This window comes from Lycorma delicatula, chromosome 7 (genome assembly GCF_047948215.1).
Source record: "Lycorma delicatula isolate Av1 chromosome 7, ASM4794821v1, whole genome shotgun sequence".
Classification (NCBI taxonomy): Eukaryota; Metazoa; Arthropoda; class Insecta; order Hemiptera; family Fulgoridae; genus Lycorma; species Lycorma delicatula.
This window is the reverse complement of record NC_134461.1, coordinates 2,760,870-2,775,902: the sequence shown is the minus strand read 5'-3', so window position 1 is coordinate 2,775,902 and position 15,033 is coordinate 2,760,870. Positions and strand designations below refer to the sequence as shown.

The window sequence follows — 15,033 nt, the reverse complement described above, 5'->3', positions numbered from 1 at the left end:
GTCTAAATTTCATCTTATTTCTAATTACATAAACTTAATCTTTTTATATAAATAATATTTAATTCATTCAGATTTTGGAAAGTAAGAATATACGGATAGAGTTTATCCTTTTTTTTGTTTTTTAGTACCTTAAAGATGTCATTCGCAAAACCTATCCGCAGTACCGCCCGGTATAACGATCCCGTACTGCAAAATACATCTTTCTGAGGTAATCAAATCCTATTATTCCGTTTATATTTTTAAATTTATAGACCGTAAATTTAACTTACCACATAAAAATTTAATCGGTTCCATTTCAAGTTTTCATCCGCTAACCCCCAGATGTTTATTAAGTTATAAACTTACTTAAAAAACGGACATTTACAAGTAACATTTTGAAGCGATATTTAGGAAAAGAAATTTAAATCATCTTTAAATAATTTAAAAAAAATATTACGTTAAATATGACGGTCTAACGGTTAACTAGTCGCAAATCAGCTGTTTAACAGCTGATTATCGAAGCCGAAGGTTCTGAGGCTCGAATCCTGCTAAACGTTAGTCGCTTTTATACGGATTTGAATACTAGACAACGGATACCGGTTTACTTTGTTGGTCGGAGTTCAATTAACCGTACATCTCAGAAACGGTCTGCCTAAGTCCGTACAAGGTTACAGCTCACTTCGTGTCATACATATCATCCTCATCCCGTTAGCCGTGAGTGGTTGTTTGTTATTCACTAGTTGAACAAATTCCAAGGTACGCATTAGGAAAATAGGAAAAATATATATATTTATTAATAAATAAAAATTTCGATATTAATATATTGTTTTCAAAAAATATAAAACGATCGCTTTTTGGAAGACTATATTTTTTTATATTCTCCTTTTTCAAAGAGAGTATATTAATTTGAAAACGTTTTAATTAATCGTTTTAATCGGATGAAGGTTTTTTTTAAATATTGTTGCACGCTCTGAAGATGATGGTAGCCGTCGAATGCAGTAAGCTTTTTAATAAATAAAGCCTGGACTGTAATTAAGTTATTTAATAAGTTTATATTACTTTAAAATAGTACAGGAAATGAATAGCGATAAGAGAAACCGGTATTTTCTCTTTTTACTACAGTTACATTTATCTTATCTGCGGTACATTTATTGTGTTGACCTCCAAAATATACTCTGAATAATTCTAAAAATCGACAATAATTTAGAAATTCCTATTCCAACGATAAGGAATGCTATTCTTATTTCCTGTAATTTGACGGATCGGTATTTAATACGCGTAATACTCGGTACAAAAATTCAACCGATTTTATCTATGAATCATTTCTTCTACGGTTATGAGTAATCGTATCGAAGGAAAAATAGAATGAACCTAACGATTTCTTTTTACGGTAATCAGAGTAATTTTTTAAAAGCCGTATGAGTCGTATTTGGCTTTCTCATACGTATTTCTCAGAAATCATATACGTTATCGAATTCGGTAATAGTATAACATCCTTCCAATTTTTTTCTCAACATCGAGTAAATAATTTTCCGATTTTGTATTGCGATCTCCTCATCCTGTTAAAAGGTTATTTTAAAATGAAATGTAAAATCGGTATCGATGACGTACTCGTGCATATGCACACGTAAAATTCAAATTAATTCAAGAAATATAAAGCGAAATAGATGCTAACACACACACACACGCACGCATACAAAATACCACATCGGATTTTCCCCGGATATCCGAATATATCTCGGATAAATCAGATATCAGTGGATATTCGGACGACGTCAATATTTTTTTCTTCAGAGAAATTCTGTTTTAGGCGATTCTAATATTCTCGAAGGATTTTATATGTGTACATAATTAACTGAAATATCCGTACACCTTCCAAAATAAGCGTTTACAAGAAATCTGCGTTAAAGTTGAAGCAAATACAGCGATTAATCGATTTTTGTTTGTCGGCCCATCGTCCAAAAACTGCCGAATCGATGTTATTCAAAGTCGCTGAAAACTGTCCTTAACCCTGATCGAATTCTTAGCTACGTCCTTACTCGAAATGTTTGTAGATACTCCCGAATTTCATTAAAATATACTAACTGTACGACAAAAACCCCCCGGTAAAATTTGCAATTTTTGTCGATACGTTAAATATATTTTTAACAGGCTGTGAAACCGTCCGAGCGAGGACATTTTTTCGATAAACTAGATCGATATACCGTACCTAACGACCGGTGCACGGTGTGGCCAGCGACAAGTCCTTCTGATTAACGTCGGATTACTGGTACCGTAACAACCGTGTCGGTCGGTAGAAGCGGTTGTAATACTACGATCAGAAAATGCGGTGGTCTCTTCGTATCGGTCGATGAATAATTCGACATCGATTAGTTTATTTTCAAAAAGATACCCGGTAAAAAAATACCCGGTATCCGAGTAAATACCTGTTTGTTCGCTCTTACAAGAGGTTCGTGTGTGAAAATCACATTTGCACGTAAACTAAAGAAGTAAATAATAAATTTCGTCAAACGTGCCGATTACTAAATAAAAACTTAAAATTACGTCCGAAGAGTAAATTGATAATTTACAAAGCCGTTCTAATATTCTTAAACCTATCTTCTACTACGACAACCGACTGTGGAAAATATAAAAAAATTCAAAACAAGTATATTACGACGTTTACAATCTGAAGTTTTACGCACAGTCGCAGATTCAACTCGGAATATTACAAACGGCATTATTCATCGAAACCTCCACAGAAGAGATCTCGAGCTTTGCTTCGACATATCGTTCAAGAATCAACAACCGTACGAATTTTCTGGCGATTAAGCGTTTTGAAAAGACAATAACACTCGAAGTTTACGACATTCTTTTATAAAATTCAAAACTTCTAGAAAGAAAATGCTCGTATAGCGGTAAATTACTGACGGGAGATTTCTCCTTCGAGACATTTTTGATTTCGATTATTCATCTTTCCGAGAGAAAAGATTGTAAATATCTACAGTGCTAAAAAAAAAATAACGTTATTGAATCCTTTATTTAAATGCAGAATTTAATAAAATAAATATAAACACCGCATACCGTATAGATTTTATGCGATTTATAAACCGTCAAATCTTTTATTTATAAAAGTTTATCGATTATCGTGTCAAAAAAGATAAAATTTAAAACGTACTTTTTGATAAAATCTTTACAAGACTTTAATCAAAAATACCTTCAAAAATTTTTTTTTTTGTCTTCAGTCATTTGACTGGTTTGATGCAGCTCTCCAAGATTCCCTATCTAGTGCTAGACGTTTCAGTTCGGTATATCCTCTGCATCCTACATCCCTAACAGTTTGTTTTACATATTCCAAACGTGGCCTGCCTACACAATTTTTCCCTTCTACCTGTCCTTCCAATATTCCAGGATGCCTTAGTATGTGGCCTATAAGTCTGTCTCTTCTTTTAACTATATTTTTCCAAATGCTTCTTTCTTCATGTATTTGCCGCAATACCTCTTCATTTGTCACTTTATCCACCCATCTGATTTTTAACATTCTCCTATAGCACCGCATTTCAAAAGCTTCTAATCTTTTCTTCTCAGATACTCCGATCGTCCAAGTTTCACTTCCATATAAAGCGACACTCCAAACAAACACTTTCAAAAATCTTTTCCTGACATTTAAATTAGTTTTTGATGTAAACAAATTATATTTCTTACTGAAGGCTCGTTTAGCTTCTGCTATTCGGCATTTTATATCGCTCCTGCTTCGTCCATGTTTAGTAATTCTACTTCCCAAATAACAAAAAGTTGTTCTACCTCCGTAATCTTTTCTCCTCTTATTTTCACATTCAGCGGTCCATCTTTGTTATTTCTACTACATTTCATTACTTTTGTTTTGTTCTTGTATATTTTCACGCGATAGTTCTTGCGTAGGACTTCATCTATGCCGTTCATTGTTTCTTCTAAATCCTTTTTACTCTCGGCTAGAATTACTATATCATCAGCAAATCGTAGCATCTTTATCTTTTCACCTTGTACTGTTACTCCGAATCTAAATTGTTCTTTAACATCATTAACCGCTAGTTCCATGTAAAGATTAAAATGTAATGGAGATAGGGAACATCCTTGTTGGACTCCCTTTCTTATTACGGCTTCTTTCTTATGTTCTTCAATTGTTACTGTTGCTGTTTGGTTCCTGTACATGTTAGCAATTGTTCAAAAATTCTAACAGCGGAATAAAATTTAGATGGAAACTTCACCATAATAGTCGTAAAAAACTAGAAATCGCTAGTAATTAATAAATATATAAAATACTCCGATTTGTTGGTAATTAAAAATTTTTACGTTTAAATTTATTTATTAGCTAAACAAATAAAATATGTTAAGAATAGAAATAAAAACTTTCAAATTAAGGAAAAGTATAAACATTTAAAAAAAGCGATAACTCAAACTCGACGTACATTAATTACCGTAAATTTGAATATCGTTTTAATTTTCATAAAATGGCATTGCTAGTAGAAGCCAGGCGTGCAGGCTAGCGAGAGGTCAGTTTCGACGATTCATTTTTCCTGTTACCGTTACAGTACTTTTCTTACAGTTATAATTTTTTACCGTTTCTAATAGAAAGAAAATCACTGATTCTGTAAGAATAATCGAATTTAGATATTTTAAACAAACCCGCAGTAATTGTTTACCCTTTGCGATATTTGTTTCTTCTTTTAAATTTTTATTCTTCGGCAAAAAAATAACATCATCAGCTATTTTACACTTACGCACTGTGTATGTGCGAAATTAACTTAATTAGATTTTTTTTTTTTTTTAAATATGTTTTCTCAACTTAACCTAACAAAATATAAAAACTAAACGGCATTTCTCTTTGCTTTTCTTTTTTTCTTTCTTTTAAGAAGAACATGAGAAATATATTTTTTAATAAAAAAAATTCTTTTGATTTAACTTAAACAAAAAAAATGAATGTGAACAACAAAATACCCCAACCCCCAACGTCACCGGTATCCGCTGTTTAGTATTCAAAACTGAATAAAAGCAACTAGCTTTTACTAGGATTCGAACCTCAGAACCTTCGACTTCGAAAATCAGCTGTTAAACAACTGATTTGGGACGACGAGTTTATCATTAGACAATAATGATAAACAAGTGGGCTAAAAAATAAAAACACCAAAAAAAATATATATATATTGTCGCGTGTTCACGGCTCGATCAGGATACTGAGAGATGGACAGTTGAAAATGTTTATATAATTATAATTTATTAGTTTAATAACATAGAACATTAATAATAATGAACGACGATAACAATAACAATAATAGTAATAACAACGACAAAAATAATAATACATCTCCACTTCCGGATCAGTAACATCTACGATCCATATCCGTAGAGGATAACGGCTTTGTACTTGTGTAAGACTTGTACAAAACTCCAAGCTTTAACGGAGTCACGGTCAAAGTCCGTTCTGGATGATGCGGTCATGGGAGTATAGATCACGGTCGTTTTTCCCCTGCACGTTTGCTGTTGCTGGAAACGGGGATCCTGGCGCTTGAGTGAAACCTCGTCGTCGGTGTGGAAAACCACGGTTGGATGTAGCAACACAGCGCTTTTGCTAACCGCTGCCGGTCAGTCGTCTCTTGCGGAGGTTCACTCGTTCCCGGTCAGTGCATCTAGGTATGGCGCCTTCAGCCGCTGCCACCGCTGCAGAAGTGAAATTTTCTGCCAGGACATCTAACGGCAGGCAGTCAAGGTCTCGAGAAAAAATCTCCAGTCTGGACTCCAAAAAAGAGAAGAATTTCGGCCAGTCCGTCTTTCTATGCAGGAAGCGCCCCAGGAGAACAGGAAATCGTCCCTCGTGGCCATCGCGCAGCTCGTCCGCTATTTCGAATAGTATCGAATAGATTGTGGAGTTTTTCTCAACGACTAAGCGTATTCAAATCGTGTATCGGTAAGTCGTATATACCAAAGCGATTATATGCGTGTACTTTCTATCGTTTTATACTTTTATCTACGCGTTAACTCTTATTTGGAGTTTTTGTTTTAGGAATCGACAAGGGCTATGACCTCGGTAGTCGATGCCCCGTAACATAATAACAGTGTATAATAACAATAATGAATGTCGATGATAATAATAATCTTAAATTACATACAAAATAGAATTTCACGCTATAATGATCGCTAATATTTAGACCTTTACCGACCGGTATTGTATTACTACGAAGATAAGATTAGTCTAAAGTTCTTTTACGGCAAATACCTTTCCTTTTTACAAATAAAACTACCCTATTAATTAACGAATGAGTTTAATACTTCTTTCGCTAATTATCTACCGAACAACCTCCCACTGTCCACCCTGCAATGCTTGTGACATCGCGTCAAACACTACCCTGCACCACGACACGTTAACACCTCTTACATAGCGGCGGTTGTACTCGCCTGGAGTATTTATACTGTTATCCTCTTGACCTGCAGAACCAGACCCGAGATAAAGCTTGATAATCGTCGTCCGAGCATTTTCCCGTGAATTCCTACTTTGGTCCGGTACTTTTTATCGTTAAAAAACATCTGTTTCGTATCAGTGAGCGGTTTACAAAGAACGATTGTTAAACGGACCTGTTAGCCTTAGAAAAAGGATTCCTTTTAGCGCTCTTCCGGATTTCTTACGTTTTATATTTTCTACTACTTTCTTCTTAATCGACAGGAATCTGTTACCCGGGTCTGTTATTTATAGATGTATTTTAATGATATTTTATAAATTTACAACCAGGATAGGATGCATCAAATCAGGCTTACAATCAGAATTATTATTATGTTTTTAGAAGTCGAGAATCTTGGTTTACGTGAACTATGTTGAAGTCAGAATCTCCCGCCGTTTTTTAATGTTATTTATTATCTTTTTAACGGTCGTAATTCTAATAGTTAAAACAATAAAATGTAGGAAAACCCCGTAATGAAGAACGGAATCGTCGACCGATTGCCGGTGTTTATTATTATTCAAACGTAATGTATTTTATTTACGGTAAACAGATCGCTTTGCTATGACGAGAGGTGCGAGACTTACAATAGAATTCGGCGTGAAAGTCGTATATCTAGTATTTGTGTTATTTAAAGTAAAGGTTTGTTTACTCGTGTAGTCTCAGTTTTATCGGTTTCGATTTCCCAGATATAAAGATACGATCCCGATTTTCCCCCGTAAAAATCAAAGTCGTGCCGTCGGTAAAAGATAAATATTCTCTTTCGTATTATTCGACTCGACCGTGAAAGAGAATCGTCTCTTGTAGCGGTGCCTTGTAGTCCGCTCGTATTTAGATACATTTCTTATGTTCTCGTTCGAGTTCAGAGGTAAAATTTACATTCTGTCGTCGAGAGAATTTCGAAAGAATTTACAAGTAATTACACGAATTCAGCTCTTTCTAGGCGATTACTACGAGGAACCGTTTCAAAATCTTCGCTTAAATAACAATACTAAAACATTACATCGTTATAATAACCGGGTAATATTTTAACGAGCTATATGAAGGCGCTTCACATGTTTTTGTTTTTTAAGTCCGATTTGAAGGGATATAATTGTTTATTTAGGTAAACTATCGATTTTGTTTCTCCATATTTAAAAAAAAATTCTTGTAGCGCTAATATGGCTGTAGTTTTCCGACGATTAGCTATCACTCTACTTAAAAATTTGTAAATAATAGTGATCTTAAACGACAAAAAAAAAACGCCTGTTATAAATTAACTAAAGAGTGTGGAACTACGGCGACTCCGGCATGGGACAGCCTCGTACAGGAGAGGTGAAACGCTCCGGCGGCCCACCGACAGTGAGTGGGCGGAGACTGCTGGCGGAGCCGCCAGGGGGAAGTAAAGACCAAAGACCCGGTGGGTGATCCCTTCGAGGGTTCCCTATTTGAGGCGAAGGCATCGTAAAGACCGAAGTTCCGGCGAGAGGACCCCTTCGAGGGTTTCCTTAAGTACGGCACGAAAAGACGGCGTCCCGGCTGCCTTGGTGGGACCTTGAGGACGGCATAGCCGGACTCAGGGTTATTGCTCAGGTGGTTTGAGGCACAGGCAACCCCCAAAGCTGTGTTTATGTTTAAGTGCAAATCCGGCTCTGGGGGGGGGGGGTGTCAAATAAAGAAGGCAAAAAAACTTAAGAGATTATACAAAAATAATATAAGAGACGACACCTTTTATGACGTACCGGAATATATCAATTTCCGGTGAAGAATTAGTTTTTTTCGTGAGTGGAACAGGTTCTAGAAATAATGAACCGCAGAAGCTTGGATAACCACAAAGATTAATCCTGAAGGTTAGAGATATAAAAATGTATACGTATATTATTATTTTCAACAAAAAAAATTCAATATCTACTTTAGGAAAAAATATATCCAGTGTTTCGGCATAGAATTGTTTTTTTTTTTTAAATCTTATTAACGCTTAATATTCGATATTTATTTTAAGCATTACCAGATCTTTTTGTTGTTTTTATTTTCATAAAATTTGGCGCTGTAATAATTTCAGTTCAATGCTTCGCCATTGCTAGATTTTAGTATATATATATATATATATATATATATATATATATATATATATATATATTAAATGAACACAATTGAATGTTTGATAAAACATTAACAAAATGAACATTATGGAATTCATAAAATTTAACCTTTCCATTTTACTCTTTCTCCGTTTTACCCTTTCTGCCTTTTCCCTTTCCTTTCCCCTTTCCACGTTTTATTTTTCTCATTTTTCCTTCTCCATTTTCGTTTTAACATATTCCCTTTTCCTTTCTCCTATTTCCCCGTTCCCTTTCCACATTTTCCCGCCCCTTTTCTCTCATTCCCCATTTCTCTTTTCCCTATTTCCCATTTTCTTTTTCCCTTCCCCTTTCCATTTCCTTTTCCCCGTTTTCCCCTTTTTCTTTTTCTCCCTTCTTCCTGCGCGTATATCGGTCCAGTAGTTTTTTAGTCTATAGCGTACACACATATCGGAAACATTGAAACGAAATCGTAAAAAATTTAGTACAGCGTGTGTTGCTTTTACGTCCAACAGATAGCACTGTTTGTAAAAAAAACATGTTTTTACCTGTCACAGGTGTGACATCTTAGGTATATAAATAGTAGGTATATAAAAACACGCGCGTGCTCGAATGCAACATTATGTCGACATTTCAAAGCGATCGGTGAAGAACTTTCAGAGATTTAAGGTTTTGAACGACGAACATTTACGTTTGTTACGTTCCACTTTTAGTCGGCTGATGCCGCTACCTAGCGACAGCTAGAGCTTCCCGACAAGCTCTGATCGTACGATGTTATACGTCATGATGCCGCAAGGAGCGGTCATGATCGTATAAGTACCTGTATTCATTCGGCGCCCGAATCCTGCAAAGAGCAGTTCATTTCGTCCGGATGGACAATTAGTGTTACTAGTGGTATATTTGATAAGGTTCAAGGCTAGTTATGTTAGCATTTATTATCGTCAATTTAGTTTGTCGTGTTAGTAATTACGTCAGGAGTAACGACATATTAAACATAACCGTTCAACGGGCAACAAGGAATCGTTTCATTTCTTCATCGTCAAATACAGTCCATACTAGCTCTAAAATCTACCGACGTTTTTATTTATATAGAAAATATAAAAGGAACTCGTCGGTACGTGCAATACGGATTACGTAAACATTAGTAATATAGGCTTATTATCAAAAACGAGATGGAGAATTAGACGTTCATTTTGATGCAAAATCGCATCTTCATTTTTTCGATATAAAATTCCACTAAAAAAAACAATAGTTGCAAATATTTTCGTTTGAAATATTTCCATCGTTAAAATCGCATGAAAATTTATTTTCTCCAAGATTTTGACGGTGAGGAAACTTAAGATATTTTTCTAAAAGAAAAAAGTCCTACTGTAAAAAAATGTTTTTTTTTTTTGCTTTACAAACTGTCTAAAAGTACATTATAAGTATTAATCTTTGATTCTTTCAAGTTTTGGAGCGTCCCTGTAACTCATATTTACGTGTTGTCATACTTGTGTTCTTATTCGAACAAATTCTCTTTTGTGTTACCCTTCGTATGAATCGCGATCGTTTCTTATCGTTTCCGATTAATCTTTTTTATACGCGTTTAGTCGGTATGGAGGTGCGGTAGAATATAATGTCTCCGTTTGAACTCGCCAAGAAAGATAACTCGAAAGCGAACACAATAGGATTTTCAACAATTCGAAATTCTACATGATGTTTCTTAACGGCCGTTAAATGTTTATGTCGTTGACGGTCCTATCGTCGATAATGCAATAAAACAATGTCTCGAACGGAAATCGGTCTACGTAACAGGACGTAATTGAAAAACTGTAACTTACCGTTTGGTAACATCGTAATATTTATTGATTTCCGATATAAAGGATACGACACGACCAAATTCTGAGCCGATGAACTCGGCTCCGAAACGGAAGAGGTTACGATTTGAAGTGTTGTCTACGTAAGGTCTCTTCTCGTTCCGTAATTACCGACCCTGTCAGGATCTGTTAGCCCGGATGTACAATAGAAGCTATGAATATTACTTCTGTAGGCGAAAACAAAACGTAGGCCGTATTTATCCTACTTAGAGAGAATCCGGAAATTTTTGTAGAGAAACGAGCGAGTGCTTCTTGTACGCATACCAGAATTCTGACCGGCACGACAGACGGAGAGAGTACGAGAGAATACGAAATATGTCTGGAACGCGGCACGAACACTACAGCGTCAATCATTACAGAATTTCGTCGATCCTGTTACGGGTTCGGGTACTCAAAGAAGCGAATCGCTTTGCTGCAAAACGTAGGAACAATCGAGAGTGCAGGGTCAGGGCGACGATAGATTTCTATTTATACAAATTTACATGGAGAATCTGTACAAAAGTGTGAATCCGAATGAGAAAATGCTACAAGACATAGCGGCATATATTCTCCCTAATTAAGAGACGAGTGGTATGTGATTGCCGCTCGATCTGCGGTAATAGTTTTACAAGTTGCGGGGAATTAAAAAAAAAATACCCCAAGTTATTAATACGATAACAGATAATTAAAAAATTGAACGGAAACCGAAGAGGGAAGGAATTTTTACAAAAACCGATCGAATTTTTTTTAAAATTACAATCGCTGTAATCTTTGTCCCGAAATGTTTTGATAGAATGCAAAAAAGGAGAAAACGCCAAAAAAACTGATTCCACAAAAAGAAAGCGCCGTCCCTTAAAGAATATTTAGAAGCGAAAATAAAACTTTTCAATTGAGAATTCATCATTCGGGACCGAGTACTGTTTTTAAGTTATAGCAGACTTTCTTTTCTTTTTTCAACGATAAAACTTATATCTCTCCGCAAAGATAAAGGAACAAATTTAAATTAAAAAAAAAATCAATATACATGTACAGCTGTACAAATCGATTTTTCCATAATAGATAAATAATAACTTACCATCCTTGACCTCCTAACTCGTGATGAGCGACACTGTATCCGAACCAAGAACCTTTTTCTCCGGTATGTTTAATACAATTAAAAGGATCCATATTGAAACACATTGTAAAAATATTTTCTTTAAATATTATTAAAATCAAAAATACGTATAAAATAAACCTCATTTCGTTTACCGTAATAAAATAAAGAATAACCAAGAACTTTATTATTATTATTATTACTATTATCAAACGACGGATAATTTTAATAATGCCGTGTACAAAAAAATAACACGACAAAGCTAAAACGGCATGAAGATCCTTCCTTGTATCGCGTTCTATGAATACGAGATTTCTAGGGCGGTTTTATTTTACGTATGAAAAGACACCGAATGAACCGTCGAACGCATTCTAACGAGAGTATAAGTAATTACTTTTAAAACGACGGTTTTCCTTGTACGACTAATTTTAACACGATGTGAGAAGACAGGAAGAGATATATCCGCTTAGATATACGGTATAATATTTTACAGAACCGAATACTCATAATTATAATTTAGAATACGGGCCTGAGACGATAAAATATCGCCTAAACTGCGATCGTTCGAATACCGTAATTTTTTTGCCTTTCTCAGAGCCGTTACATAAATTACGTATACTGTAATATATTAAATTTCGTAAGGAAAAATGCGGTTATAAATACAGACAAGTTAGAAGCGTCTATTACAACTGTTCGTGTACTGTACATAAAGTACGTACTGAATATCTTTTTCTTTTATTACGACTAATAAATATAAGAAATTTTTGTATTTTGTAAGGATTTAATATTTCACTTTCTTTCAGTTATCGTTAAATTTAACCTATCGATACAGTTCTGTTATTATATCCTCTATCTTATTGTATTTTTGGTATTTATTTTGTCGGGGTTAATACCTTAAACAAGAGCAAGTTCCCGTATATAAGAAAAAACGTAGAATTATTAAATATTTTTGATAAAGAAAAAACGAGGTGATTACTTCATCTTGTTTCTAACGTAAGCTACTTTGTATTTCTTTCTCTAAGTTAAATAGGTTTCAGTGTAAATTAATGTTTACCTCAGCGCTGTGTCGATCGAGTGCAGATGTGATTTAAAACGTCATGCGTTACGTCAGTGTTATATTAGCGATAAAAAAACACCGTTTTGCAATTCCTTTGTACGATAGAGATACAAAGAAAAAAAAAACACCGAGGTAAATTAAAATCGTTCTAGTAGAAGGTATAAAAATTAAGTACTCCTCTCTCTGCCCGTAGCTCAGTCGAATGTAACCGATAGTAAAATTTAACGGACAATAATAAGCGAATAAATTTACAAATAAAAATATTACGTACGTGTCGGGCCGCAACTGTAAGGTTGTAGGCGACGTCAGAAATCGATCGTCCCTGCTCTCGAAACGACGTAACCGTTGTCAAAAATAACAACGTTACTGAAGAAAACAAAGAGCGACTGGGTTTCCCGACGCCTTTTTCCCGAGCCAAGTGTACGGCCGCATATTGGCTCTCCGAAAGCCGGAAATATTCTGATCTGTACGCGATGCCTTCGCTATGCTAACCGCAAGGAAAACATCGTTACTCGTAGAGAAAGAAACCTTTTAAAATCGTTTACTCGCAACCGAAACGATGTGTAAAGCGACGACTAATACGACCCGTTCTACGGGGAAAAAATATATTATATACGCTATTCGGGGAGGACAAAAAAAGTCGTTAGCTGAACGGGAAAAAGTGAAAACAAAAACGATTTCACCCCAGGTGGTTTTCAGACGAGACGACCCCTCACGTCATTCTGTCGTCAGAAGCAGGAAGGTACGGTTCTGTCGAAACCTTCGATCCGACTCTCACTTTTACATAAATTTTTAATTTTCTCAAACAAATCGCATACAAATGAACTTTAGTTACGCTTCTATTATTATTTTATAATATAAAACGGTCTTTATTTGACGCTAATCGACATATGTAAATAAACAAAAAAAATCGCAAAGGTAAAGGGATAATTTTTTAATTTATAATCTTAAAGTTAATCTTTTAAATAACGTATTTTATAAGTACAGGAAAATTAATAATTGAATTTTTAGCATCTCTCTTCGTGCATTCTACAGATCTTATATGTGAAATAAGAACATTTTTCGTAGGACTATCTCTTTAAACTATCATTATAAGCTATATTGTTCTCTAAATAAAACATTCCTATCTCGTTAAAACTAGAAAACTATTAAAAAACTGAAGACGGTCAACGTTTCTTGATGGAATAAATTGATATTGCATTAAAAAGAATTTAATTTTTAAACATATTTTACAAATTAAAAGCGTCATGTGATGATCGACGTATATTTTACACAGATGAGACGTGGATTAATGAAAATCATTCTCGTAAATATATATAGGAAGATTCAAAGAAAAATACGATACTAAAATTAAAATCCTCATCAGAAAGGCAGTCGTTTAATAGTATGTCGTGCAGGTTCGGCTAAAGAAAGGGTTCATTGAAGAAAGTATTAGCAGTAAATTCTTGTGATTATCATTCAAAAATGAATAAGAACAGTTTCAATATTTGGTTTACAAATGAGTTTTTGAATTACTTACAAGAAGGGAATGTATAATAATAATAATAGATAATACAACCCTTTTGCGGTAAATAAAGTTACCACCAACAGCTGGAGGAAAGCTGAAATCCAACAGTAGCTTCACAAAAAAGTGGTTGCTTGCAACCACTTTTATTAGTTAATATTATCCATGTATAAAGTAATGTGATAAAACTGTGTGAAAGGCAATATTAAACCGTGCCTACATGTAGCTGATTATTATAGCAACAAACAGGACACACACCAAGCATTGGTTGCGGCTGTACCTTTTGAATGAACTTTTCATACCTTTCCGACCTCAATTAAAAGCTTAATTAAATACATTATATTGAAAATATCGTCATCTTATTCAAATTGTTTCAATTATTACAACGATGTGTTTTTTCCATCAAATATTCACTGAAACTAAACGCAGGCTGTCTCATAAAAAAAAACACTCCGCATGCTTACATAATAATATATTTGGGATAAATCCTAATTATAATTATTGAGAAACAATCTTTTAACCTACCTCCAAAAGCAGAAGACTTTTATCTACATCGAGTTTAATTTTATATCAATCAAAGTTGACATTCTCAAAAAAAAATGCAAAAAATTGTGAGTTTTTCCGCTTCTCACACCCCTAATTTTCAAACGAATGACGTAACTAAAATCGGCCAAATCCAGTTGGCAAAAAAAACTGCAGTTTCTAACGATTTTTTTTTTTTTTTTAACTGAAATACAACAGTTAAAACACAAGTGCCATCTTTCATGGCAACCACTATAATAATATTGTTGAAAGTCACGTACCAAAACTACTTGCAAAAAAATGTAATTTTGTAGTGAAATTATTATCACAATTACTAATAACAAAAAGTTCTATAAGCTTCAAAAACAATATAGATCTACTTATTATTAAGAATTATTTAAGAACAAAGTGTATGCAATACTCAGGCATAAAGATTTGTTATTAAATTACACTGTTAAAAGTTGAGGATCTTTAATCTGATGCTTCCAAAGATTTTTTTAATAAAATGACAACAGTAGATCTTGTCCATCTTGT

The 15,033-nt window shown here is 34.4% G+C and overlaps 1 protein-coding gene across 3 annotated transcripts in view; it reads right to left on the bottom strand.

Annotated features, from left to right (window-relative positions):
* The window catches only part of LOC142327592 (integrin alpha-PS2-like), a 134,468-nt gene extending 122,762 nt beyond the window's left edge, over window positions 1–11,706 (bottom strand). For all 3 annotated transcript variants that reach the window (XM_075370770.1, XM_075370771.1, XM_075370768.1), the window contains exon 1: window positions 11,399–11,706. In XM_075370770.1, the coding sequence (XP_075226885.1) occupies window positions 11,399–11,562 (164 nt within the window). In that variant the 5' untranslated portion in view covers window positions 11,563–11,706. The remainder of the gene's footprint in view (window positions 1–11,398) is intronic.
* Window positions 11,707–15,033: the final 3,327 nt, after the last annotated feature.